We start from the raw sequence: 27312 nt of genomic DNA, 5'->3' as shown, positions 1-27312 counted from the left end.
TGAAGCAAAAAGGTCCTAGAGCAATACCCCTCAGTAGATGGCAGGCAGGCTATGGCAGTGGTCTTTGCTACCTGGGGGAGAAGGAGGCTACCATTTCTCAGGGAATTGATGTCAGATTGGCTCATTAGTTACCAGGGAAACAAGAAGCTGAGACACCTTCCCTCACAGCCCCCGCCCCGCAGGTTAACAACTACCATGAGGGTGTGTGTTTCCCTTTAATAAACTAGCAGGTGGAACCATTCTGGCCTAAGGGGCAGGGGGCAAGCATATTCCCTTGAGTAGGGTGTAGGTAAAGCAGGGATGGATCAAGCAGAGGATGTGCTGAGAGCAAGAGAAGAGCTATCTTGAGTGGCCTGATCATCCAGGTAGGTACTTTTATTCCATTTTACTAACAATGAAGCTGAAGGGCAGACTCAGAGCATTTGCTCCATTTTTTTTTTTTTTAATGTGTGGGTATAGGACAAAATTAAAACTCTTCCATGGCGTTTCCTTATCTTTTAAATGGAAGAGTGTGTATGTTCAGTTCCTAAGCCGTGTCCGACTCTTTATGACACCACAGACTGTATATAGCAGGCTCCTCTGTCCATGGGGTTTTCCCAACAAGAGTACTGGAGTGGGTCGCCATTTCCTCCCCCTGGGGATCATCCCAAACTAGGGACTGAGCCAGCATCTCCTGTGTCTTCTGCACTGGCAGGCAGATTCTTTACCACTATGCCACCTGGGAAGCCCTAAATGGAAGGGTAGGTTTACTAGCTAATTTTTTGCTTTTCCTTTTAAAAACTTTGGCATTATCTGATATTCAACACACAACATGTGAGAAAGATGGTCTATAAAAGAGAAAAGATGTTAAACCAGAAGTACAGCAGTGTTTCAGATTTTAATTTTGTAAAAGATTTTTCTCTCTTCATGATGAAACTTGATTTGGTGATTGTAGAAGGACAGTGATAATCTACCTACCCCTGCCCAAAAATCAAACTTCCACATATTTTCACGTAAGCCTTTCAGAAGAGGTTAGATGATCTGGGTGATCTCATAAGCTCTTGTTGAGGCCTGTGGCTATATTCCCCGACAATCTCTCAGGCCTATTTAATAAACCCATCCCTCTGGATGAGATCAGAGATGTATAGAAAGGGGCAATTATTTTCATTTATTACTTATGTGGGAAATTTTCAAAGCCGGAGAGCCGTTTCTTTGAAGTTTTCTTTAAAGAGCCCCATAGAAGATGTCAGGACTCTTGAGCATTTATATTCCAACCACCAGAGCAGCGTCTGAGTAAGTGACTTTTGAAGTTTCTGAAAAGCTTCCCAGGGGCTTGAGGTGTGAGTGGAAGAGAGACTCAGAGTGACAGAAGGTTGAAGGGTTCACGTACTAGAAAGATTTGCCCAGAAGCCAAGGGAGTACACTTAGGATGCAAACTTGTGTTGGCAAGAACAGAGCTTCCCTGCCTTTCAGCCAAAGAGAGCTCAGAGCAAGGTTTCTTGCTTTCTATTTACTATCTTAGAGTGTGAGTAAATGTTGCCAAAGACAGGCATTTGGCGTCCAGTCCTTAGGCTTCTCATAGAGGTGTTTTCTTAATTATCTTGCAAATGAGGAGTAATTGAAATGGCCACACAGTACTGCATGTGCAGAAGAATTAATTAATGTTGTTCTCATGTTCTCTCTCTCCCACTTGGAGTTACATGCCTGTAGCTAGGCTACGTGTGTGTGTGTGTGAATGTTTTGCCTCGGGTATTTTTGCAGAGCAGAAAGCAGAGGTAGCTGATATTCTTGAAGAGAGGATGCAGAAGTCCAGAAGGGAGGCCAGGCTAGAGGACTGACTTTGTGGGCGAGAAGTGCTCAAGGGCATCCCGGAGAATGGAGAGAGAAAAGGGTGGCAGGCCTGTGATTAGCTGGGTCTGTGCATTTCTTGGAAGGATTTCGCCAATGACTCGGTGAAAGAATCCACCTGCAGTGCAGAAGACCAGGTTTGATCCCAGGGTTGGGAAGATCCCCTGGAGGAGGAAATGGCAACCCGCTCCAGTATTCTTGCCTGAAAATTCCCATGGATGGAGGAGCCTGGCGGAATATAGTCCAGAAGGTCACATGGAGTCGGACACAACTGAGCGACTAAGCACAAGCACATGAATTTCTTGAGGTTATCAGGACCTTGGGAAGGATGGCTGTGTGGGTGTCCAGAAATACTGGGCCCTTAGTGCAATGGCTCTCATGCCCCAACCATGGTTTCAGAGCAACAGAATCAATGGGCTGGGAGGGACCACTCCTTGGAATAATGGACCTCTCAGTGGTGGCCTGTCTGACCCTTGGGAGGTCTGGGAATGTTGGTACAGTTTGTGTGTGTCCCCAGTAATGACTGAGAGCAAATACCCCCTAGACCTGCAAGGAAGGGCTTTGAATAAAAAGTAAATAAATTTACAGAACACCTGAGATTGTAGACTAAGATTCAAGTCCATCTGCCATATATAGATAATATTTACCGAAAAAGAGAGCTCTACCCAAAGCCTTGATGAGATATCATAGGCCACATGGACCCCTCCTTTTATCAGTATCATTTTTGGTTTATTTGCAATGTTAAAACATTGCTGCCCACTCAAAGGAAACCCTATCCCCTCCTTCTTTGAAGCACCATGGACCCTTAATAAGCAAGAGTCCTGGTATACTTTAAATATTTGTTGAATTCTAAGTGGTTTTCTAGGCACTTGGGGAACACCAATGAAGCAAAACAGACCAAAATTATTGCCCCTGTGAAGCTTTTTCTAGTAAAATGCAATAAAGTACAAATAAAAAATTTGTTACCCTTTCAAGCCCCATGTGGATGCTAAGTCACTTGAGTCACACACAACTCTTTTCAACTATATATTTCAACTATATATTCAACTATATATTTCAACAACTCGTTTCTTACTATATATTGTAAGTTGCCACGTTCCTCTGTCCATGGGATTCTCCAGATGAGAATACTGGAGTGGGTTGCCATTTTCTCCTCCAGGGGATCCTCCCGACCCAGGAATCAAGCCTGCATCTCTTGGATCTCCTGCAGTGGCTGGTGGATTCTTTACCACTAGCACCACCTAGGAAGTCCCTTCAGGCCCCACATGATTCCATAAATCTAGGATTAAAGTAATTCAATCCAGTTATTAAGTAAGTTTCTTTTGAATTATGTTTTCACTGGCTATGTGCTTCACTTCATATCATTCTTATTTGAATCTATCCTCAGTAACATGAAAAGTACATTATTAATTTTTTTTGGTGGTGGGAATGAGTTTGCCTCTTGCAGACTTCCCAGTTGACTGATCACCTGCTCACCCCTAACTGGATGAGAGACCCTTGCAAGGTGTACACTGTGTCTTGTTTGAGTTTGTCTCCAGTGTTTAGCTCTGGAACCCAACAGGTGCTTATAAACCTTTGTGGAATAAATGTATGAGTTCAGTCATAAAAACAAACTCTCCTCTTCCCTGGACAGAACTGACTCTGTTAGCACCAATTTTAGGGAACCCATAAAAAAATAAACAGTAGTATAATAGGCTAAATGGAATGAGAATATAGCTTGGCAAGCAAGGAAGTCTCATTAGAATAATTAAAAGGACTATTAACCTAAACTATCCCAGATATAACTTGAAATGTGTTACGAACTAAGTACCATGGGACATTTATTTGATGGTTCGAACAGTACTACATTAGTAACCTCAATATGGTTCTACACCTCATTTTAAAGTTTTTCCATTTATGTGCTGATATGTTTCAAATCTCTAATTGGAATTCTGAAAGGAACGCTTCAAAAATAATTTCCTTTGAATGTAAATAGCTATACAGACCAAGAACCCTTTTAAATTGCATTATTTGAATTTCCCTGGGGCCCTGTCGTTTGACCGGAAGTTCTCCTTGCTGTAGGACAACCACAAATGCCTGACGATGCTCAGGTCACCCCACTGCATACTGGGAACATGGCCATCCAATACATTTCCTCTTTGTATACAACCTGTATTTTGCCATCCTTCAAAAGAAAGATTTCTAATTGTCCTAAAATCTAATAGAATATGTCTTCTTACAGCATCTGTAAGAGGAAAACAAAATGGTTGGCTATAAAATAAGATACTTTTCTGTCTTCCTATTTTTTCCTCTGTCAGCATGTACCGTACTGTAGAATACTGTCTGCTATGTGCAAGGCCTTGGGCTACACGTGGACTTTTGTCAGGGTCTGTCTGCAGACAAGAAATGAGGGAAGACCACTGACTGGAGGGGTAAGAGCAAGGGGCAGTGGTGTAGGAGAGACTTCCAGGATGGGCAGGGCCTTCCTGGTCACCATAAGGAGATGAGGTTTTATTCTGGCCTTGAAAAGCAATGAAAGTCTTTAATGAAGGACAACAATGGGATCTGATTTCTGTTTTAACAATGTCAGTGTTGTTGCTGGATGGAGAATAGATTGGAAGGAGGCAAGACTTGAAGTGGAGAAGCCCATTGAGAAGGGGGCTGGTTGTTGCTGGAGTCCTGGAGGTGTAATGGTGGGTACGAATATGAGGAAGATAGAAGTGGGGAGGTATACTTTATAGATGGAATTGACAAGGCATGCTGGTAAGGTAGATGGAGAGGGGGAAAAGAGGGGACATTATCAAGGATGACAACTAAGTAATTTTTGGTTGTTCAGTTACTAAGTTGTGTCTGACTCTTTGTGACCCCATGAACTGCAGCACACCAGGCTTCCCCATCCTTCACTATCTCCCGGAGTTTGCTCAAACTATGTCCATTGAGTCAGTGATGCCATCCACCATCTCATCTTCTGTTATCCCCTTCTCTTGCCCTCAATCTTTCCCAGCATCAGGGTCTTTTCCAATGAGTCAGCTCTTCCCCTCAGGTGGCCAAAGTATTGGAGCTTCAGCTTCAGTCCTTCCAACGAACACCTAGGACTGATCTACTTTAGGATTGACTGGTTGGATCTTCTTGCAGTCCAAGGGACTCTCAAGAGTCTTCTCCAGCACCACAGTTCAAAAGCATCAATTCTTTGGCACTCAGCCTTCTTTATGGTCCAACTCACACATCCATACATGACTACTGGAAAAACCATAGCTTAGACTATTATGGACCTTTGTCGGCAAAGTGACATCTCTGCTTTTTAATACACTGTCTAGGATCGGCATAGCCTTTCTTCCAAGAAGCAAGTATCTTTTAATTTTGTGGCTGCAGTCACCATCCACAGTAATTTTGGAGCCCAAGAAAATAGGTTATTTACTAAGGAAATTATGGTTCTTATATCAAAAAGGCATATAGCAATTTGAAAAAAGAAAAAAATACAAAGTTTTATGGCAAACACAGTATCACCTAGGATGGCACCTGTGTTAAGATAAATCCTGAGTGGAGCCCAGGATTGAAAAGCTGTAGCTGAGAATGTGTTCTAGTGACTGCAATGTGCTTTCTCTCTAATTGATCCAATGCTAGCCTCGTCCTCTTTGGTTTATAATTGTTCTCCAGAAGCTGCTTATACAGTGTTGGCAAATAGGATTCAGTCTGAGTAGGAACTTGATCATTTACTGGTGTTCGGGAAGATTTCAGTCCAGCCAGAGAGGAAAGGATGTAGTGATTGTAAGTGAATGGGGAAGGCAGATGTCATGCCCTGGCCACCCCTAGCTTAAATTCGACCTGACAGACTATTGGCCTGCTTTCATTAAGTCTCCATCATGTCTGAGGGCTGGTATTACTGACATTCACCAAACGCACAGACCACTACCCCATCATCTGCTCGTTCTGGATGGCCAAGTCTCGGATGATGCTACCACCTTGAGAGCGTGGGTTGTGAGTATAGAGAACTGTATTCTCAAGCTATTTAGGAAACATTCTAAATCTACACGGGCCCCTAGAGGTAAATCCCCTAAATACTGTGTAGATGTGGAATGGCATTCTCTGGGAATTCTGGAAAGTGTATGGAATCTTTGCTGGAACAGGGGTTCATGAAGACTCCACTAGATCCTGGCAAGAAGGGCCTGGGACCCCACTGACAATGCCCCCAGAACACAACAGATCCCTCAAAAATCACAGAGATGTCAGGCTCTGGATGTTTAGTTCTTGAATTATAAAACACCAGTTATTTTTATCCTCCTGGCTTTGCCTGTCAATCAAGTTGACTGTGATGAGACCTCAATACTTGCTTTGGGAATTGGGCCATGCTGGAACCTAACTTCACTGGATGTGGCATCAGTGGGCTTCAAACTCATTCCACACACATGAAACACATCACAACTCTCCATACTGGTGGAAGCTGTTAAGCACTGGGCTGCAGAAAGGGACCCAGGCAGCTGCATAAATTGTTGAGGTTTTCTCATCTCTCTCTAAGCCCTGGTTTCCATTTGTTAGTTCTGGACTCTCTTGGGTGCTCAAAAAAACCACTTCCCATTTTCAAAGCACTTGAATTTAAGAGGCTGGTGCTGGAGTTTTCTTCCTGTCAATTTCCAGGTCTCCTTCATTCTTGTAAATGTTAGATATAAATGAGAAGTGGAAAAGAAAGCTCTGATTTTTAAGTCCTCTCCAGTTTTGTCTCTTGACATTGATGAGATGCTGAAGGGAAGGACTGAGTTTTCTTAGGGACTGTTCCAGACCATCTTCCTTACAAACATTCAGTTCAGTTCAGTTGCTCAGTCATGTCCAACTCTTTGCAACCTGATGGACTGCAGCATGCCAGGCATCCCTGTCTATCACCAACTCCCGGAGCTTGCTCAAACTTATGTCCATTGAGTTGGTGATGCCATCCAACCATCTCATCATCTGTTGTCCCCTTCTCCTCCTGCCTTTAGTCTTTCCCAGCATCAGAGTCTTTTCCAATGAATCAGTTCTTCACATCAAGTGGCCACAGTATCGGAGTTTCAGCTTTAGCATCAGTCCTTCCAATGAATATTCAGGACTGATTTCCTTTAGGATGGACTGGTTGGATCTCCTTGCAGTCCAAGGGACTCTCAAGAGTCTTCTGCAATACCACAGTTCAAAAGCATCAATGCTTCTGCGCTCAGCTTTCTTTATAGTCCAACTCTCATATCCATACATGACTACTGGAAAAACCATAGCTTTGACTAGACAAACCTTTGTTGGCAAAGTAATGTCTCTGCTTTTGAATATGCTGTCTAGGTTGGTCATAGCTTTTCTTCCAAGGAGTAAGCATCTTTTAATTTCATGACTGCAGTCACCATCTGCAGTGATTTTGGAGCCCCAAAAAATAAAGTCTGTTACTGTTTTCATTGTTTCCCCATCTATTTGCCATGAAGTGACCGGATCACATACTATGATCTTAGTTTTCTGAATGTTGAGTTTTAAGCAACTTTTTCACTCTCCTCTTTTACTTACATTACTTTCATAAGTTCTTCACTTTCTGCCATAAGGGTGGGGTCACCTGCATATTGGAGGATATTGATATTTCTCCCAGCAGTCTTGATTCCAGCTTGTGCTTCATCCAGCCCAGCATTTCTCATGATGTACTCTGATATATAAGTTAAATAAGCAGGGTGACAATATGCAGCCTTGACATACTCCTTTCCCGATTTGGAACCAGTCTATTGTTCCATGTCCAGTTCTAACTGTTGCTTTTTGACCTGCATACAGATTTCTCAGAAGGCAGGTCAGGTGGTCTGGTATTCCTGTCTCTTGAAGAATTTTCCAGTTTGTCATGATCCACACAGTCAAAGGCTTTGGCGTAGTCAATGAAGCAGAAGTAGATGTTTTTCTGGAACTCTCTTGTTTTTTCGATGATCCAACAGATGTTGGCAATTCGATCTCTGATTCCTCTGCCTTTTCTAAATCCAGCTTGAACATCTGGAATTTTATGGTTCAGGTACTGTTGAAGCCTGGCTTGGAGAATTCTGAGCCAGAATTTACTAGCATGTGAGATAAGTGCAATTGTGCAGTAGTTTGAGCATTCTTTGGCATTGCCTTTCTTTGGGATTGGAATGCAATCCTTTTCCAGTCCTGTGGCCATTGCTGAGTTTTCCAAATTTGCTGGCATATTGAATGCAGCACTTTCACAACATCATCTTTTAGGATTTGAAACTTGAAGTCCATCACCTCCACTAGCTTTGTTTGTAGTGATGCTTCCTAAGGCCCACTTGACTTTGCATTCCAGGGTGTCTGGCTCTAGGTGAGTGATCACACCATCATGGTTATCTGGATCATGATCTTTTTTGTACAGTTCTTCTGTGTATTCTTGCCACCTTTTCGTAATATCTTCTGCTTCTGTTAGGTCCCTACAATTTCTGTCCTTTATTGTGCCCATCTTTGCATGCAATGTTCCCTTGGCATCTCTAATTTTCTTGAAAAGATCTCTAGTCTTTCTCATTCTATCATTTTCCTCTATTTCTTTGCATCCATCACCGAGGAGGGCTTTCTTATCTCTCCTTGCTATTCTTTGGAATTCTGCATTCCAATGGATATATCTTTCCTTTTCTCCTTTGCCTTTCACTTCTCTTCTTTTCACAGCTATTTGTAAGGCCTCCTCAGACAACCATTTTTCCTTTTTGCATTTCTTTTTCTTGGGGATATTCCTGATCCCTGTCTCCTGTACAGTGTCATGAACCTCCATCCATAGTTCTTCAGCCACTCTGTCTATCAGATCTAATCCCTTGAATCTATTTGTCACTTCCACTGTATAATCATAAGGGATTTGATTTAGGTCATACCTGAATGGTCTAGTGGTTTTCCCTACTTTCTTCAATTTCAGTCTGAATTTGGCAATAAAGAGTTCATGATCTGAGCCACAGTCAGCTCCCGGTCTTGTTTTTGCTCACTGTATACAGCTTCTCCATCTTTGGCTGCAAAGAATATGTTGCTGCTAAGTCGCTTCACTCATGTCTGACTCTGGGCGACCCTATGGACAGCAGCCCACCAGGCTCCTCTGTCCACAGGATTCTCTAGGCAAGAATACTGGAGTGGGTTGCCATTTCCTTCTCCAGCAAAGAATATAATCAATCTGATTTTGGTATTGACCATCTGGTGATGTCCATGTGTAGAGTCTTATCTTGTGTTGTTGGAAGAGGGCCTTTGCTATGACCAGTGTGTTCCCTTGGCAAAACTCTGTTAGCCTTTGACCAACTTCATTTTGAACTCCAGGGCCAAATTTGCCTGTTACTCCAGGTATCTCTTGACTTCCTACTTTTGCTTTCCAGTCCCCTATAATGAAAAGGACATCTCTTTTGGGTGTTGGTTAGAGAAGGTCTTGTAGGTCTTCATAGAACCATTCAACTTCAGCTTCAGCATTACTGGTTGGGGCATAGACTTGGATTATTGTGATATAGAATGGTTTACCTTGGAAACGAATGGAGATCATTCTGTCGTTTTTGAGACTGCATTCAAGTACTGCATTTCAGACTTTCTTGTTGACTAGGATGGCTAATCCATTTCTTCTAAGGGATTCTTGCCCGCAGTAGTAGATATAATGGTCATCTGAGTTAAATTCACTGATTTCAGTCCATTTTAGGTTCTATAGCTCCTTTCTAAATGGAGAAACTAAGGCTCCTTGTGGTTAAATCACCTTCTCTAAGGTATCAAATGGCAGAGCCAAGGTTTAGATACTGGCCTGCTGACTCCAAAGTCATTGCTTTTTCCACTTTTCCACATGACATCCACACCACCTACTGGAGCCCCAGGACAAACACTGCCAGTCCACTTTTAGCTATATTTGATTTTATTTTTCAAAGTCGTGTACATCTAGATATGTTCATACTCCCCCACATTTTTTATGGTTCCCCTTGGACGTTATTGCTCTGCAGGTTTTAATCAAGCTACTGCATTTCTAAACCAGAGCACACACTGACCTTTGTAATTCTCTAAAGAATGCCAGACCTATTTTTACAAGCACAGAACCTCTCCTTACATGAGTGACCTTCGGAAGCCTAAAGGTATGACAGCAATTTTAATTACCTTCTTGGCACTTCCCCCACTGAACATTTTGAGAAATTCCCATGTCACCAGGGTGGCTCAAAGATTAATATTCAAGTGGGTGGGTCTGCCTTCTTTTGTCCTGAGAAAGCATTCCTGATGGCTTTTTAAAAATGATTAAATGAGAGCAATTACTCAGAAAGGAGGCTATACAGTTAGAAATAGTATCAGATTTCAGAGACTCATGGATTTTAGTCCTTGTTTTGTGACTGTCTTGATGTACAGTACTGAAAACCAGTCACCTCTCCTGAACCTCTAGACACATCCATGAGCTTATGTGATTTCCAGGGATGCTGGCAATCACCACACTTTTGAGAAGCCCATGAAATACTTTGAATACTTTGGTAAACTTTTATTTATCCAAGTTGAATGCAACTTTGAAAATATAGCATGGCGATTACACAAACAGTAAAGTAAAGCCATCTGATGTTGAGTCAAAAAAGGATATCCTACAGGTTCTTCTTATTTTTTTTTCTAATGAATCAAGGAGAGTACTTCATTTTATGTTTTCTCTTGGAGAGGTTGATCACTGAGTGGTGAGTTCAAAACCAAACCAAACCAAACCTCAAGGCAGCCTTGGAAGGTATATGGAGGCCCTCATCGTCATCCCTGTTGACAAGAGAGGAAACTGAGACTGAGTATTAACCTAAGATCTCTCAGCCAGTCTCTAGTGAGGTGTCTAACACCCTAAACAGAACAGCTAAGTAGATTTTGAGGTTGAACAAAGCATCTGTATTCCTGCAAACATGTCAATTGGGCATCTGTGTCTGCTTTATATGCCTCTGCTGTGACTACAGTAAATCACTATTGTGCCAACACGTTTCTCAGATAACGTGGACTAGGGGATGGAAACTAAACCAAGTGTGAAAGGTAATCTGGAGGAGATAACACAGTGATTAATGCGGTATTGATTCAAAGGATGAGCCAGTTCTTAAACAAAGAATTTTCCAAATCAAGTAACAGTTTAAAGAGTGTTCATAGGAGTGAGGAATGGTTTTCAAGGGAACTGAGGTGAAGGAGAGGGAGTAATGAGGGTGAGCTGGAGAGAGATGGATTAAAGGGCTAAGAGTTTTGTGGAGCTGGACAGGGCTGGATGCATGGATGCCCGCTTTTCACAACCTTGTCCAAAAAAATACCTGTGGCTGCGGGGAGCCAGAGGAGTGAAGAATGCAATGGGTTAAAGTGAAATTTAGTACAACTTCATTATTTTTAAAAGCAGTCAGCCTGTGGGGCTGTGATACGCCTACATAATCAAGAAGGGTGTCACAGAAAATGTCAAGCTTTTACCTAGTAACGATTGAGCAGCTGGTTCTGGGCTGCGCGATTCCATACATTCTAATGTCACAAAGGAAAAGAAAGCAGGTGGGGGGAATTTCTCTTCAGGGAATAACAGTTGAACATTTCTTCCTTTTTGGAGTGTATGCATTTGTTCAGAGTGAGGGGGATCTTGGTCTAGCATCCAGGCCTTTCTGGCTCTGTTCATCTGGTTGGCAGATGATCGTGGAATGGAATCTTCATGTGGTCTTTTATTTACCAAATCTATATTGAGTGCCTAGTATGTGTCAGAGACTGACTTCAGTACAGGAGAGAAACTGTGAACAAATTACTAAGGCCACTGCCTTCAAGGACGTGCCACTGTAATGGGCAGACAGCCAACAGACAAGCATGTCATACATATAAAGAGAAATGGAAAAAGAGCTCTGAGACTAGGTGTGAAGGGTGAGGTGGTGGCTGACTTAGGTAAGGAGGCCATGGATGGCCTTGCTCATCAGAGGGCATTTCAACTGAGAGCCTGAGCAGTGCAGGATAAGGGGAGATGCCCAGGGAGAGGGCCAGCAAGTCCAAAGGCCTGAGATGGGACAGAACTTTGCACATTCCTGGGTTGGCAAGGGGTCAGAATGAGAGAGGATGTGTCAGAGATGAAGTTAGATGGGTACCAGGGGCCAGATCAAGACTTTAGGTTTTATTCTGAGGAAAATGGGAAAATCACTGGAGGGCTTTGAGCAAGACAGTCATACATATTATCTGACTTCAGTTCAGTTCAGTTGCTCAGTTGTGTCCAACTCTTTGCAACCCCGTGGACTGCAGCACGTCAGGCTTCCCTGTCCATCACCAACTCCTGCAGCTTGCTCAAACTCATGTCCATTGAGTCGGTGATGCCATCCAACCATCTCATCATCTGTTGTCCCCTTCTCCTCCTGCCTTAAATCTTTCCCAGCATCAGGGTCTTTTCCAAGGAGTCATTTCTTTGTATCAGGTGGCCAAAGTATTGGAATTTCAGCTTTAGCATCAGTCCTTTCAGTGAATATTCAGGACTGATTTCCTTTAGGCCACCATAGTTTGGTCTCAGGTCAAACAACAGGGAGGGAACACAGCCCCACCCATCAACAGAAAATTGGACAAAGGATTGACTGAGCATGGCCCCACCCATCAGAATAAGACCCAGTTTCCCCCACAGTCAGTCTCTCCCAACAGAAAGCTTCCATAAGCCTCTTATTCTTATCTGTCAGAGGGCAGACAGAATGAAAACCACAATCACAGAAAACTAATCAAATTGATCATATGGACCACAGCCTTTTCTAACTCAATGAAACTATGAGCCATGCTGTGTAGGGCCACCCAAGATAGGTCATGGTGGAGAGTTTTGACAAACCATGGTCCACTGGAGAAGGGAATGGCAAACCACTTCAGTACTCTTGCCTTGAGAATCCCATGAACAGTATGAAAAGGCAAAAAGATATGACACTGAAAGATGAACTATCTAACTTACATAAAAACAAAACCAAAAAACCTCTGGCCCAGTGAATCATGTTAATACACAGAGTCCAAGACTGGGCATTTGGGGGCCCCTGGCAGAACACATGGTTAATATGCCCACTCTTCCGAGGTGAATTCAATCTAAATAGTGTATACATATCAAGGGCAGGAGCCACAGAAGGGCAGCTAGGAGGAGAGCCACTCAATGGTAAGAAGAAATGTGAAGAGGAGGATGGGCAGGGAGAGGGCCTGGTGTAATTGTTCTCATTTATTACACATTTGAGAAGGCCATTACTTGCTGAAGGAACTTGATGAAAACTGACAGTATTAAATGGTTGTGGCATTCGGATGGCAAAATGATACTTCAAATTCTTGCATCTCTTGAGCATCATAAATTCACAGAATTTATATGAATGAGAGGGCAGTGCCCGGGGGACAGGAGTGGGCTTCAGTAACCCAGGTGTGCAGAACAGGGTTCCCAGCTGCAACTGACAGAATCTACTCTAGGTAGTTTAGCAGAAGAGACGTCATTAAAAGGTGATGTAACTAAAAGATGAAGCTAGCCACACCTAGGCAGGCATTCAGTTTTTTTTAACTCCCCACAAATCCATTATTTTTTGCTCTCAATCCTGGACTCTGTCCATCTTTCTCTGTCAAGCTCTTTCAGAGAATGATTTTGTCCCTCTGTGTCTGGAGGTCGGGGATAGCCCTGTCATACGTGGAGACCTCTGGCTGCTGTCTTCCTGCTCCCTGCCCACCTTTTCACTTTACTAATGAGCATCCCAGAGCCTGACACACAGCAGGTCTCAGAGACGCTTGGCCGTCCAATGAATGAAGTGAATAAGAGAATTGAAAACGCTATAAACACTATGTAAAAATGTGTTTGTATAACGTGCATGAAAATACTCACTTAAGATTTCTTTATTACCAGGATTTTTCTGTGAAGACCTCTCATCTCGCTAATTTTTGCCCCAAAGCTTTCTTGCATGGCTCCTTGAACGCTTATATTTACCCAATATCCAAGTGAGTGATTCCTCTTGAAAAATCAATATATTTAGAATCCCTGAGGAGGCTTAGTTTTCTAGGTTATGTAGAAAGTAGGCCTCTCCCCAGACAGCTGTCTGTCTCTCACATGGCTTTCTGGGTGTCTCTTTAATTAACTGTCCTCAGATTCACAAACATCTATTTGTTCCCTTCCAATAGGAGCCAGTTTAGTTTTGTTCAAGGAATATTAACTGTTCTTGGGGGCCACACCCTGTGCCAAGGGTGGGGGAAAATACGATAGAATACTCCTACTAGAAGATATCCTCAAATTTTGGAAACTTGTTTTAAAAAGCTTTATCATTTTGTGCATTTGATTATTAAAGCTGTTTTAACAGACACTGAAACCATGATTTAATTCTGCCAAGTGTGCAAAGATAGTTAGAACCACTGCCTTTGAGGATGTCCACCAACTGTCATTCAAGTCCATGAGGAAACACATTTTCTACCTGCCATTTGCTACATCTTGGTTACACACACAAAGATGTGCAACTTTGCACGTTTTTTTTTTCTCTTCTAAATATTCAAGTAAGGTTTAGGCACAGAATGAAAAAGACTGTATTATTGTTCAACGTTTTTAAGAGGCCAAAACATTAAAAGTAATTTTGGTGAAGGGGAGGTGTAGAAATTATATAAAATTAAGACCTGTGGCAAAAGGACAAATGCAGAAGAGATGAGTGCACCCCACCGAGAAGGAGAGGGCAGTGCCCGGAGGACGGGAGTGGGCTTCAGTAACGCAGGTGTGTGGGACAGGGTTCCTAGCTGCATCTGACAGAATCTACTCTGGGCAGTTTAGCAGAAGAGACGTCATTAAAAATACATATATTAAGGTGTTCAGGAGGGCAGGAAATTAGTTTGTGTGGCTACATAACCAGAAACATCATCCAGCTGCCAAGACAGGACTGCTGTCACAATGAGCCGTTGCAGCCTCTGCTGGGCGCCCACACCGCAGCTCGTACCATTGCTTTGGGGCCCTATGACTCCTGAGGCCAGATCCTTCTGCTGACACCCTTCCAGAGAGTGGATTCCATCATGGTGCCTGCTTAGATGGGGTATGGTAACAGGCTTGCCTTCCACTTTCACCCCCTGATCCCTTTTTTCTGACTTCGGGAGAAAGAGCACCATCTATTGGTCTTTGGCTCATAGTGCACATAGCATTCTGCAAGGAGGCCTCTCGGCCTCTCAAGGACTTCTCTATGCTGGCACAGTCATTGAGTGTCGAATAGCCCTTCCACCCTGCCATCAGGACTTCTGTTTGAGGTGATGGGACAGATGGTAAAAGACTAGAAATTCAATGAACCTTGGTCTCACAGATCTCACAGTGGTGTGTCTCACACGCAGCACTGTAAATGAACTCCAATGAGAAGTATTGTTGCAGGGAAACAAGGTCCATGAAAGCCGTGGCTGGTCTGGAGAGTTGGGGTCCAGAGTGAGCAGTTAGTCTAGTGAGAACAGATTCTTGCCCTCCCTACCAGGGAAGGGTCTCCACTCTAATTCCCCTCCTCCATGTGGTATTATATCGAAGTCTTAGGGCGGTCACTGCTGCTGAAAGTTCATCAGCAGGGGCAGTAGGCAATCAGCCTTGGTGAGAAGTCCTTGTTGGGCCAGCGCCTCATCTCTGTGTCTGAAACCACGCCCACTTTGTCCATGAGGCTGTTGAGTGAAAAACGGGGAAGGCGCAGGCCAGGCAATCTGCTGCTCACACACCTGAGTCTCATGCGTGGTGGGAGTTCTGGACCATTCCAGTGACTGAGACCCAGTGATTCTCCCGTATGGGAGCCCATCCAGAGATGTCCATCCACATTCCTCTTCCCACACTTCATGTTGCTCACCATCCTTTCAAACTGGTAGTCACTGCCCGTGACATGGGGGGCATCCTCCTCCCAGGCCATCTCTCCTTTTAGGTAAATTGGACGTTGCAGACCGCTTCAAGCGGTACTACCTGGGAATGTTTCCTTTCCCCATCATCCCTTGACCCCAAGTGGGGCTGACATGCTCTGGGAGTTAAATGCCAGCAGATAACAGCTAAAATGGCAGAGCCATCTGCAAACCAGATTTGGCTTTTTTTCCTCCTTGGTGATGTACTCATTGGGAATTCCCTGTGGGACCATGATTATGAGGAAGGGGAGTGGCAGGCAGGAGGCATCTCGCTGGATGAGGACTGTCAGTCACACACACTCAGTGCTGGTATATGTCATTCCCATCTGATGAAGGCATGCTGTCAGACTGAGCCCTCTCACTCTTGGCTTGCTGGATCAAATCTCAGGATGGATAGTTTAGGTCACGTGCTCACCTAAAATCCTATGGTCAAGCCCTTAGCAGCAAGGGTTATTTCTAAAAGAATAACTACTTGCATGAGAAAGCTTGGCTTTTCTCCAAAAGCCAAGAGGCTGCAGCTACACTTTCCCCTTTAGGACCTGCGGCAGAGTCCACGCAGCATCCAGGCTGATCCCAGACTGTCTGGGCATCATTCACTCTCCTGGGTCCTAAGGGCAAAATGCAGAGCTGCTTCCAGTGTGCCTGGACCAGCTAGAGAGCTGTCTCCTACCCAGGCGTCCAGGAGAAGTAAATGAGCCAGAGCAGCAGACCCAAAGCTGACACAGGTTGCATTCAGATGCCAAGTGATGGGATCTGTGCCCTTGAGCATCTGTGCCTCATTCTTGGTGGCAGCAATATCTGCAGTTCCTACAGACGTACAGTGTTGCTTTTCTTTGGTCATTTTGATAGGAAGGGGGAGCCTAGGGAGTATGTAACCTTAGTCCTTCCATAATAGACACCCCAAGCCCCTGGTTTGGAGCTCATTGTGTAGATTCTTTCACTGCACAGGGAAGCTGTTCCAACCACAGACTCAGAAACTGAGGAAATAACCACATACTTTTTCACTGAGAAAATGGAAGTGGTAGGAAGACTCCAACAGTCTTTCACCAGCACATCCGCCCACCTTCCAGCATCTGCTCCCACTTACAGTCTGTTCTCCTACGCTGTGTGTTTCTGTGACAGGCATTAAATATTATTGCTAAGTAGGGGGATGATGTCACTGTAATATGGAAATTGGGTTGGATCACAAGTGATTTTTTCCCCAGCACATTAATATTTTGTTCCACCAGATAAAAGCTGCCGAATGGGAAGGACAGCAATGGGGTAAGCTGAATGGACGAGCTGCAGAATAAGGTACTTGACGTAACGCCGCTCCTTCCTGGTCCTTCCTGGTCTTGGTGGTTTGGCCATAGGTTCTGTCTTGGAGGGGGCTTCCCTGATGGCTCAGTGGGTAAAGAATCTGCCTGCAATGCAGGAGACACAGGAGATGTGCATTTGATCCCTGGGTTAGGAACATCCCCCAGAGAAGGAAATGGCCACCCGTTGGCGTGACTCAGCAGCTTCTATCTTTCCTTCTCCTAAATTCTAGCAGGCTGTCTTTGCCCTTTTCTTGGGGAGGTGGAGTCCTTTATTTTCTGATTTATTTATATGAAATATAAGGCTTAAAAAAAAAAAAAAACAACCCAACTATGTCAGTTTTTGCTAGCATGCAGTTTGCAAAATTGGATAGGTTTGGAATGGTCTGCCCCAACCCTACTTTTCCATAAATTGTTATTTTTAGTGCATGGATTTTGGATTGAAAAAGTATTCAGAAAAACATTTATCATGTTATAGCAGAAATGCCTGTATGTTTCTTCCCACTTGTCACCATGGAGAAATTATTCATGCTCTTATCGAAAGCTTATTCCTCCATGTATGGACTCCATACCATCTCCTTATTCAAGGACGTTCTAGCATTTGGCCCCTTTTTCCTGGCTCATCAGTTTTTTACCTTTCTTGGAACAGTCTCATCAACATAAAAAAATGCTGCTACTTCTCTCATCTTAAAAAAAAAAAAATCATTCAACACCACGTCCCCGACCAACTATTACCTCGTTTTTGCTCTTTTCAGCAAAACTAGTTGAAGGCGTTGCCTATGCATACTACCTCTGGTTCTTTTCATGTTTTCTCTGAAGCCCAATCCAGTGTGGTTTTTCTCCTTCTCTACAACACCAAAACTCCCATTATCAAGGTCCCATATGACCTCTTCATTGTTAAATCCAATAGTCAATTTCCAGTCCTTCTCTTACTAGGCTGGTTAGCCGTGTTTAGTAGTTGGTCACTCCCTCCACCATATTATTTGCCTTCCAGGCAACTGCTCTTGTTTTCCTCCTGCCTCACCGCTTGTTCCTTCTCAGTCTCCCTTGCAGATCCCTCTTCTGTTGAAGGAACCCAGGGCTCAGCCCTGCTCCTCTTCCTTTCTTTCCTCCACTCCATCCTATGGTGACCCCATTCAGTTTCATGGCAACTTTATGCTGTAAATTCCAAAATTTCTATCTCCAGAACAGACCTTCAGCTTAAACTGCAGATTATTTATTCAATTGCCTACTCAGCTCCTCCACTTGAATGTTTAATATGTATCTCAAAGCAAGCAAGTCTGAACCTGAACTTCTGATATCTCACACCAAGCCTGCTCCTCCTGTGTTGTTCCCTGGACAGTTGACTGGAAAACTCCACTGTTCCAGGTGCTTGGCCAAAAAATCTTGTGGTCATTCCTGCGTCTTCTCCATCGGCAGATCCTGCTGGTTCTGCTTACAAAATACATCCAGAATCCAGCTGCTTCTTACTACCTGTGCTCCACCATCCTGGGGCAAGCTACCTTCTCTTGCCTGGATTATTGCAAAAATTCCCAACTGACCTCTCTACTTCCACCCTTGCCTCCCTACAGTCGCTGTGCAATACAGCAGTCACAGTGATCCTATACAGTGTATGTTAGATTGTGACTTGTTAAATACTCTATACTGCTTTTGAGTCAAAGTCTTCCTATAGTCGTCAAGGTCCTATGTGATTTAACCCACCCACCAATCCCTCCCACACTTACCTGCCCCTCACTTTCTCTTTAACCTCTCATTCTCCCCATTACTCACTCTCCTCCAGCCACATGTGCTTTTCTGCTGTTCCTCACACACATCAGGCACTCTCTGGCCACAGGACCTTTGCAACGGCTGTTCCATATGCCTGGAACACTATTCCATGTCCTTTAAATATTTGCTCAAATCTCACATTTTCAGTGAAGCTGGAGCTGTTGTAAGCAGAATGCAAAACATTTGCCCCCATCCTCCTATGTTCCCGTCACTACTCTGCTCTATTTTCTCCCTGCAAGGTCCTTCTACTTACCTAGGTTATCTTCGCTAGGTTATCTTTTAACCTAGCAAATAAATGACTTATTATGTCTATCGTTTTTTATCTGTCTCCCCCACTAGCTTTAAATCCTATGAGGGCAGGGATTTGCTTGGTTCACTGATAGCTCCAAGGGCTGAAAAAGTGCCTTGGCAGATAGTAAGTTTGCAATGAGTATTTACTGTATGAAGACATAACAGATTACTGTCCCACTGGGCCCACTATGAGGTGCTCTGGGTAAAAGTCCCACCTATCCCATGTACCCCACTCACCCTACACTGACAGTGGGCCTTGATAACTGAGCTGAGGTTACACATCGCACCCTAGCCAGAAACAAGTTTTTGCTTCTATTTTGGAGAGGTGGGATTCACAAGGTGAGAATTTTCCCCAAAATGGAAACATTGTTCAAATGGTACTAAAGCAGCCATGAAGCTATATTATGCTATGGAAAAAAATCATATTTTTCATCAACTTTAAGAAGTGAACACAAAGGATGCATTTAAGTAGGAATGAAGTGACAATGCTTTTAGAACAAAAACAAAACTTTATTTTCCCTTATGTTGGAGGATATTGGTTTAATTCATATTATTATTCCCACTGATGCTTTACTTAACATGGGACATAAAAAATGTACTGTGAATAAAAGTTCTTTTCATTCAAATGGAGAAGAAAATTATAGGCTCAAAAAAATCGAGTTAAATATCAAAAAATAAAAGTTTCTATGTTTCAAAAAACCTGACAATGAAGACAGTATCAAATTTGTGATGAGTGAGATACACTTGATGGTGAGCCTCTGAAAACCTTGGCTTTGAAGTTGAAGCTTCTGCTTAGAAACAGTGTGGGCAGAGCAGACCTGTTCACATTTTGACAGAAGGGCAAGTTTAAGAGTCCTTTAGCTCAAATATCTGTTAATTATCCTCTGTCAGAAACACTCTTCAGAGTGTTAAACAGAATTCTTATGGAAGAAGAGGCGTCCAGCAGCCACAACCCTGTTTTAGGGGAATCTGTTGACTTGGAACTCTCTGGCACTGTTAAGATCCCTGGAACAACTGCCCTCTACTCTGTTCAGCTGACATGTAAGGACTCAGTAGCAGCAAGCCGCTATCGCCCAGGGGAATACGACTTCTTATACTTGGAGATGAGTGCGTCTGTTTTTCCAAGGCTCACTCTGTAGCAGTCCACTGGCACCAAAGAGCCAAGCGGTGGCATTCTGTCCAAGCACTCCTGGTTGCTGGCTGCGAATGAGGATGACACTGGCTCTGATACAGCAGCTTTTTCTGCAGGAGTCAAGCGCTCTTCGCCTCCAGGTTCCTCTGTGTGGCCGCCCTGGGAATTCAAAGGGCCGCTACTCGCCTCACCGCCCTTAAGGTGCCTGTGGTGATCTTCGCTGAGCAACAGCACGATGGTCCCACCAACACGAAGCACTCTGGCACAAAAAAAAAAAAAAAAAAAAAAGGTAATTAGTATGAGTATTTCTTTCTTTGTAGACAACAAACAATCCCACTTTGTTTAAACTATTTGGTGTTCTTAATTTGAAATTTAATTTTAGCCATTTAAATGCGAGGATTTTGATAATTAGGTAGTATCTTCCATAATGCATATTCATTATAGTAATTATGAAATCACTAGTACAAATCTGCTTTAATTATCTATTTTTACTCTATTTAAAAGGCAAGCCTCAAAGTAATTTGTAGTCACAGTTTAATAAGTGATTGTACAAAGGAAAAGGCAAATGAAAGGATCCTGAGGAGTCTGAGCACATGAAAGGCAGCAGGCTGAACAAGAACAGAACAAAGTCCCCAGGAAGGACTGAGCACGAAAACAAGAAAGGGCGACAGGGAAGGCCCGGCAGTGTCAGCCTGTGGGGGAGGATTCACTTTCTCAATCGCTTGACCAAAGTCTATACAGCACTTACATGGAAACAGTGATGAATGAGGACATACAGTCCCAAGTTGCTAAAGAGAGGACTGAGCAGTGGGAGAAAGAGGCAAGGAAAGAGCTAAAGAGCATATATGGCAAACGCCACTATTGAGGCAAGGGTGAGGGGCTCCGGAAACACCTCAGGTGGGACCCAAACCTGGGCACTCGGAGTGGGGGAGACTCTCAGAGGCTGAGAATAGCTGCAGTGGGTGTGAAGGACAAGCAGGAGTGAGCTGGGCCGAGGGACTGGGGGACTGGAGCAAGGGGGTGCCCGAGGCAGGGAAGGGAGCAGAGACAGGAAGCTGTGGAGAGGACATACTGAAGGTAGTCCAGCTGGGAGGAACCAGAGCGGGCGGGACGAGGGGATGGAAGAGCTCAGTGTGGAACATGCTGAGCGGGGGGCCAACAGACAGCTGGGCGTAGGGCCTGGAGCTTGTCAGAGAGACCAGGGTCGGAGGTGGAGATTTGAGTTTCCCATAATAAATGGCAGATAAAGCCAGGTGGTGCTAGTGACAAAGAACCCACCTGCCAATGCAGGAGACATGAGAGGCAGGTTCGATCCCTGGATGGGAAAGATCCCCTGGAGCAGGAAATGGCAACCCACTGCAGTATACTTGCCTGAGAAATCTCATGGACAGAGGAGCCAGGTGGGCTACAATCCATGGGGTCGCAAAGAGTCCGACACAACTGAAGGACTTAACAAACACAAAGCAATAATGGGGGATGAGATCACCTAGGGTGGACGAACAGAAAGAGGAGAGAAAAGGGGTCAAGGAACAGGGACTTAACATTCAAGGAAGGATGGAGAAGGAAGAGCCCATGAAACAGCCAAGGAGAAGGTCTGAACTCTGGTGATAGCATGGAAGCCAGAAGAGCAGAGTTTTAAGACGGGAATGAATGGTCTCAACAGTGTCAAATGCTACAGGACTAACAAGTGATGAGGATATTAGTGACTCTGGGGCAGCAGTCCTAGTTGGGGCCAGGAGCCAGAACTGGTCTGCAGAGGCAAGGCGGGGATGGGAAGGTGAGGAGAACAAGTATAGACTTTTCTCCGAAGAACTTGGTTGCAGAAGTTAAGAAACCAGGTGCCAGCTGGAGGACCAAGACTTAAAGGGAGCCCTGCCCCCACCACACCCAGCAATGAGGTCAGGAGCTGAAGTAGCTTTCCCTCATCTCAACAGTCCGCCAATCTAAACGAGTCTGTCTGCAAACGACATCACAGATTCATCCACTTCATTCTATGCTCTCCTCTGCCCACACTACCGCAGCCTGACAGGTCTTATTTCCAAATCTGTCATCATCCCCCAACCTCCCCTTCTGAGTTTCCACACCAGACACAACTACATCCCTGCGAAGCTCTCGACCATTAAACTTCAAATAAACTCTCGGCTCCCACTTGCCTGCTTCCCTTTGCTCACCGTGTGTTCCACAAACTGACCGCCCTTCTTCTTGCCCCAGGACATCCAGCTCTGCTGTTCTGGGGCACTGACACCCACTCCCTTGTGTGCTTCTCATCATTCAGGTCTCAGAGTTCAGACGCCTCCTTGGAGAGGCCTTTCCCTGAGCATCTATCTAAGGAAGCCACTGCTGCTCTCTTAGTCACTCTCTGGCAAAAATGTCGTCTTTAGTGTTCATCGTATCTATCGTGATCTGAAATTATTCTGTTGATTTATTCATGATTTGTATTCCGATGCTGGAGTGCCAGCCCCACGTGGGCAAAAACTCTGTCCTGTTCACAGCCAGATCCCCACTGCCTAGTACAGTGTGTCAGTATGAAAGGCCACAAAAATGTCTGGGGAAGGGATAACTGGATCTGGAGACAATGAGGAGGTGGACAGGTTGAAGGTAAGAAAGAAGTGGGCAGAGAACAGTTCCTGAGGACGCAGGAACCAAGGGGATAAACCCTTGCTACTGGGAGAGGAGGAGGTGAGGTGAAAGGTGTGGCTGGACACCAGGGGACAGAAACAAAAAACATAGGTATCTCTGAACACATAGGAAAAAACACAATTAAGATAATAAATGAGATTCAATTTTTCACCTACCATATTAACAACAATAAAAAGACTACCACACTCAAGATGGCAAGATTAGAAAAAAATGAGTATTCCTAAAGACAAAAATTGATATAACTTTTTGGACAGTAGTTTAGCAATAATATGGAGGCTTGACTAGTGGCTCAGATGGTAAAGGGTCTGCCTACAATGCCAGAGACCTGGGTTCAATTCCTGGGTCAGGAAGATCCCCTGGAGAAGGAAATGGCACCCCACTCCAGTACTCTTGCCTGGAAAATCCCATGGATGGAGGAGCCTGGTAGGCTACAGTCCATGGGGTCGCAGAGTCTGACACAACTGAGCGACTTCCCTTTCCCTTTCCCTTTAGCAATAATATATCAAAAATATGAAATGTATATAACCTTTGACCCAGCAGTCTCACATCTAGGAAATTATTCTAAGATATAAGAGCAGAAGCTGTAGCAGTAGTAGAATAATAGTGACAATTAATGGCAAAGACGGCTAATATTTATCAGTATCAAGGGCTTCCTGGGTGGCACTAGAAGCAGGTGGTAAAGAACCTGCTTGCCAATGCAGGAGATGTAAGAGATGTGAGTTGGATCCCTGGGTCAGGAAGATCTCCTGGATGAGATCATGGCAACTGACTCCAGTATTCTTGCCTGGAGAATCCCATGGACAGACGAGCCTGGCGGGCTACAATCCACAGGGTTGCACAGAGTCAGACATGACTGAAGCAACTCAGCAGGCATGCATGTATTATGTGATGAATGTTGTTTTAAATGCTTTGTATATCATTTAGTCCTTAGAATTCAAGTATATTCTGTTGCCATATCCATTTTGCAGATGAAGAAACAGAGGCACTGTGGTTTTAAATAACTTACTCATTATAGTCAGTTTGAAAAACTGTTTGTGCAAAGATGGCTCAGAATGTTATTCTTTATTAAAATGAAATGGTGGAAGTTACCTAAATACCCATCCCGAGTTCTGTAGGCTACATAATGGTATATACATATAATGCAACCACTGTGGCAACCACTGAAAATTATCATGTACATTACAACGACTCATCAGAATGATTGTGACATATTTCTGAGTGGAAAAAACAAAGCAGTTTATACAGTGCAGTAAATTAAGGATGATCCTATTAATATAAAGTTGAAAACATCTATTTGTATATGTGTACATGGAATGATGTCTAACAGGACGTTCAGCAATTAATTTATTGTAACTTTTTTCACATAATGGAAGAAAATAAGAAAGTAAAAATCACCTGGAATCCTGCTACTCAGAGGTGACCATTTTTGATAAAATGTCCTTCTAAGCATCTTTCCACATTCATATACATATAAATTTCTTACTAAGAAAGCTATTCAGAAATTATAAAGCAATATGTCTCAAACTGGATTCCTATAAACACTAGTATAGTATGAGAGATTATTTCTTGTATATATAAAAAAGAAACCAGCTAGAATTATGTGGTCAATAAGTTGGAGAAGCTCTGTATCAAACAACATAAAAGAGATTTCTCTTTTACATGTGAACCTGCAAGGCTAGGGGTAGATGACACAAACACCCAACTTATTTGAACTTGGATGGCATTAGGCCTTAACTTTCTACCACTCGTCTCTATTCCAAGCAGTCTGGTATATTCATTGTTTTTTGAACATTCTTTTTGCTTCATTATTACCCAAGAAGTACTTGCTAGAATATCTGCATGTATAAAACATGGTGTGGTCTCCTTTTTCATTCTTTGCAAATTTCTAAATTTCACTGAGATCATGCTTCTTCCATGAATCCACCTCAAATCTTCTGGGCATTTAGTGACTTCTTCCTTCAAGCCGAACAAGTTAAATTTCTAATTTTGCTCATCTGGTTGAGAAGAAAGCTCAAATATTATACTTATCTGTATTTCTCCTTTGCATACATGAGATTATTATTGCTGAAGTAAATTAAAGGAGGAAATAATTGAGCTGAGAGTGCAGCGCTCACACCACCAGAGCAATCATCTGTCCGACAATTTAAAATTCTGATTGTATGTTCTTTCTTGAAGAATCCAGTGCTCTGTTACACTCAGGACCCAATATTTCCATTGCCTATTATAAACATGTTTATTTTGTATTTTTTCTTAGTGTAAACTACTGGTAAGTCATTGGGAAAAAAGTTATGTATACTTTAGATATATTTATGTATATCCCCACCTATTTCTCAAAAGCACTGGAACTGTTCTACACTGAAAAATCAGGTCTGAGCTAACAGTTACTGAGAGCTTTCAAGGCACCTAGCACTGTCCTTGCTTCCCTGGTGGCTCAGCTGGTAAAGCATCCGCCTGCAATGTGGGAGACCTGGGTTTGATCCCTGGCTTGAGAAGATCCCCTGGAGAAGGGAACACCTATTCACTCCAGTATTCTGGCCTGGAAAATTAGCCTGTCCTAAGAGCTTTAAATCTACTGACTCCTCAGGCCAACACTATCCAGTATGTACTATTATTTAAAGATGAGGCACAGGGTGATTGAACAACATGCCTAGGACAGAAATGACAGAAGAACTATTGAGTATTCTGACTCCAGAGACCATGCTCTTCACCATTGTGTTACAATATATGGCCTGTACAAAACCTCAAACCAGAAAAAGTCAAAAGACAAACCATAAAGGCTGAGGCCATGTGGCAAGGAAGCTTGGGCACAGGAGCCAGGAACGTTCCTTATGTCCATAGGCATAATTTTTTTTTTCTAAATTTTGTTTATTTAAAAAATTTTTTGCTTTTTTAATTTTTACAGTGTTGTGTTGGTTTCTACCATACGATTCGAAACGGCTGTAACTATAAATACATCCTTTCCCTCTAGAGCTTCCCTCCCTTTCCCATCCCTCTCTAATCCATCACAGAGCACCAGACGGCGCTCCCTGTGTCACACAGCATCTTCTCACCAGCCATCCATTTTACACATGATAGTGTATACATGTTGATACTGCTTTTTCCGTTTATCCTACTCTCTCCCTCCCCTACAGTGTCTGTAAGCCCATTCTCTACATTTTCATCTCCATTCCTTCCTTGCAAACAGGTTAATCAGTACCATTTTTCTTTCTGGGAGGCACCTGAATTACGCAGGAAATCTTGAATGTCTTCCTGATTCTCGCGTAAATATTTAAATTTCCTGAAACAATGTGAGGGTGGTCATATCTGTTAGTTTCATTTTCAGTTACTTAGAATAAAAATCAAAACTGACCGAGAGAAAGTCAGGCTGGTCTAATTTTACTAGCGATGAAAGGACAGTCTACTCCAAATACTGCCCTCCAGTGACTTGTGAAGATGTTTAAAATACACAGCACTAGATCATCAGGTAGGCTAAGCTGCCACCTCTAGTGGAAAGTTCGAGGTTGGGTGGAAAGTTTCATATTAAGTGTAACATGCTCTTACAGTAGTATCTCACCACGGGCTAGCTTAATAGTACAACTTGTAAGTTACCACGCTAGGCACAAAGGCCGTGGTTATTAATCCTGGGGGCACCACAGAATCGCCTTGGGAGATAAAAAATACTGGATGCCCAGGTTCTACTCTGGACTGATTAAATCAAAGTCTCAACGAGGAGGAGTGGAGAATGGGTATCAATGTTTTTCAGAAGTTCCTGAAATGATGTTAATATGAAATCAGCATTGCAAAATCTCGAGGGGAATGCTCCATCAAGCAGAAGGCGATACAGGAGCTCAGGAAATGTCTGAGTTACAGGTGCTGAGACCCCAGGTGACGTCACAAGTCAGGTAACTGTGGAACAGGGTTACACACAGGCTCCTGACCATGTACTACGCTGTCCTGCACCATCACACACTCAGTTGAGACAATTTAATACAAACGGACCCCTTATCCATGTCCCTTCATTCCTCTGTGTTCTAGGTTCTCTCCTTTATCAGCTGAAATGATCAGGAAAATTCATATTCAGGTCTCACTGTTTGAACCTCTCAAAGAAACACTTTCACTTCACTGCATTATATTCCCTGAGGTTGACCTTAGAAACATTACATGACTAGCACTTCTGCATTTTCATTTCAAACCAACAACAAAGGCATCATTCTACTTGACTGAATGTTTCATATGTAAATTCTGTCCTGTTGCTCAGTAGCTCTGTGATCTTGAGAAGGATAATATTTCTGGGTCCTGGTTTCTCTCCTGTAAAATGTGGGGGATTAACACATAGGAGGCAGGGTTGGGGGAGAATTAGAAGTAAATATGTAAATTAAGTAGCTCAGTGACTGAAATATATGTCACTATTTTAGATTTTCAAATTTTTGGCTATAATGAAAAATTATCTTTTCCTGAATAAAACTTATAGTATGATGATACAGAATAACTATATCAAGTGTATAACTATATAAACTTCTGATTTGAAATCTTAGAAAATTAAGCTATAAAAACATGAGAAAATTACTAAAATGTAATCAAATCTTAACTGAAGAGCTACAATACATTTTGCTTAAATGCCCCATG

General features: G+C 43.3%; 1 protein-coding gene and 1 long non-coding RNA gene across 8 annotated transcripts in view; one reads left to right on the top strand and one right to left on the bottom strand.

The window, feature by feature from the left end:
• The first annotated feature begins 239 nt into the window (after window positions 1–239).
• On the top strand, window positions 240–26586 carry LOC147363459 (uncharacterized). 5 transcript variants are annotated; one of them, XR_015137183.1, is made up of 4 exons: window positions 244–365; window positions 2987–3138; window positions 16812–16875; window positions 20184–20369. It is a non-coding gene; the product is annotated as an uncharacterized LOC147363459 (long non-coding RNA). The 5 variants fall into 5 exon arrangements; XR_015137184.1 differs by lacking the exons at window positions 2987–3138; window positions 20184–20369 and adding exons at window positions 13595–13686; window positions 26450–26586 and having other exon boundaries at window positions 249–365; XR_015137180.1 differs by lacking the exon at window positions 2987–3138 and adding an exon at window positions 13595–13686 and having other exon boundaries at window positions 249–365.
• THUMPD2 (THUMP domain 2 tRNA and snRNA guanosine methyltransferase) overlaps window positions 19425–27312 on the bottom strand; it is a 40079-nt gene continuing 32191 nt past the window's right edge. For all 3 annotated transcript variants that reach the window (XR_015137175.1, XM_086327343.1, XM_086327345.1), the window contains one exon: window positions 19425–20326. Coding sequence is in view for 2 of the 3 variants with exons in the window: in XM_086327343.1 (XP_086183469.1) it covers window positions 20002–20326 (325 nt within the window). In the remaining variant the exon portion in view is untranslated. The remainder of the gene's footprint in view (window positions 20327–27312) is intronic.

Source organism: Bos grunniens, chromosome 11, assembly GCF_055505025.1.
Source record: "Bos grunniens cultivar Pamir isolate PY7600 chromosome 11, Bosgru_T2T1.0, whole genome shotgun sequence".
Classification (NCBI taxonomy): domain Eukaryota; kingdom Metazoa; phylum Chordata; class Mammalia; order Artiodactyla; family Bovidae; genus Bos; species Bos grunniens.
The sequence above is the reverse complement of the archived record's forward strand: the minus strand, read 5'-3'. Positions and strand labels throughout refer to the sequence as shown.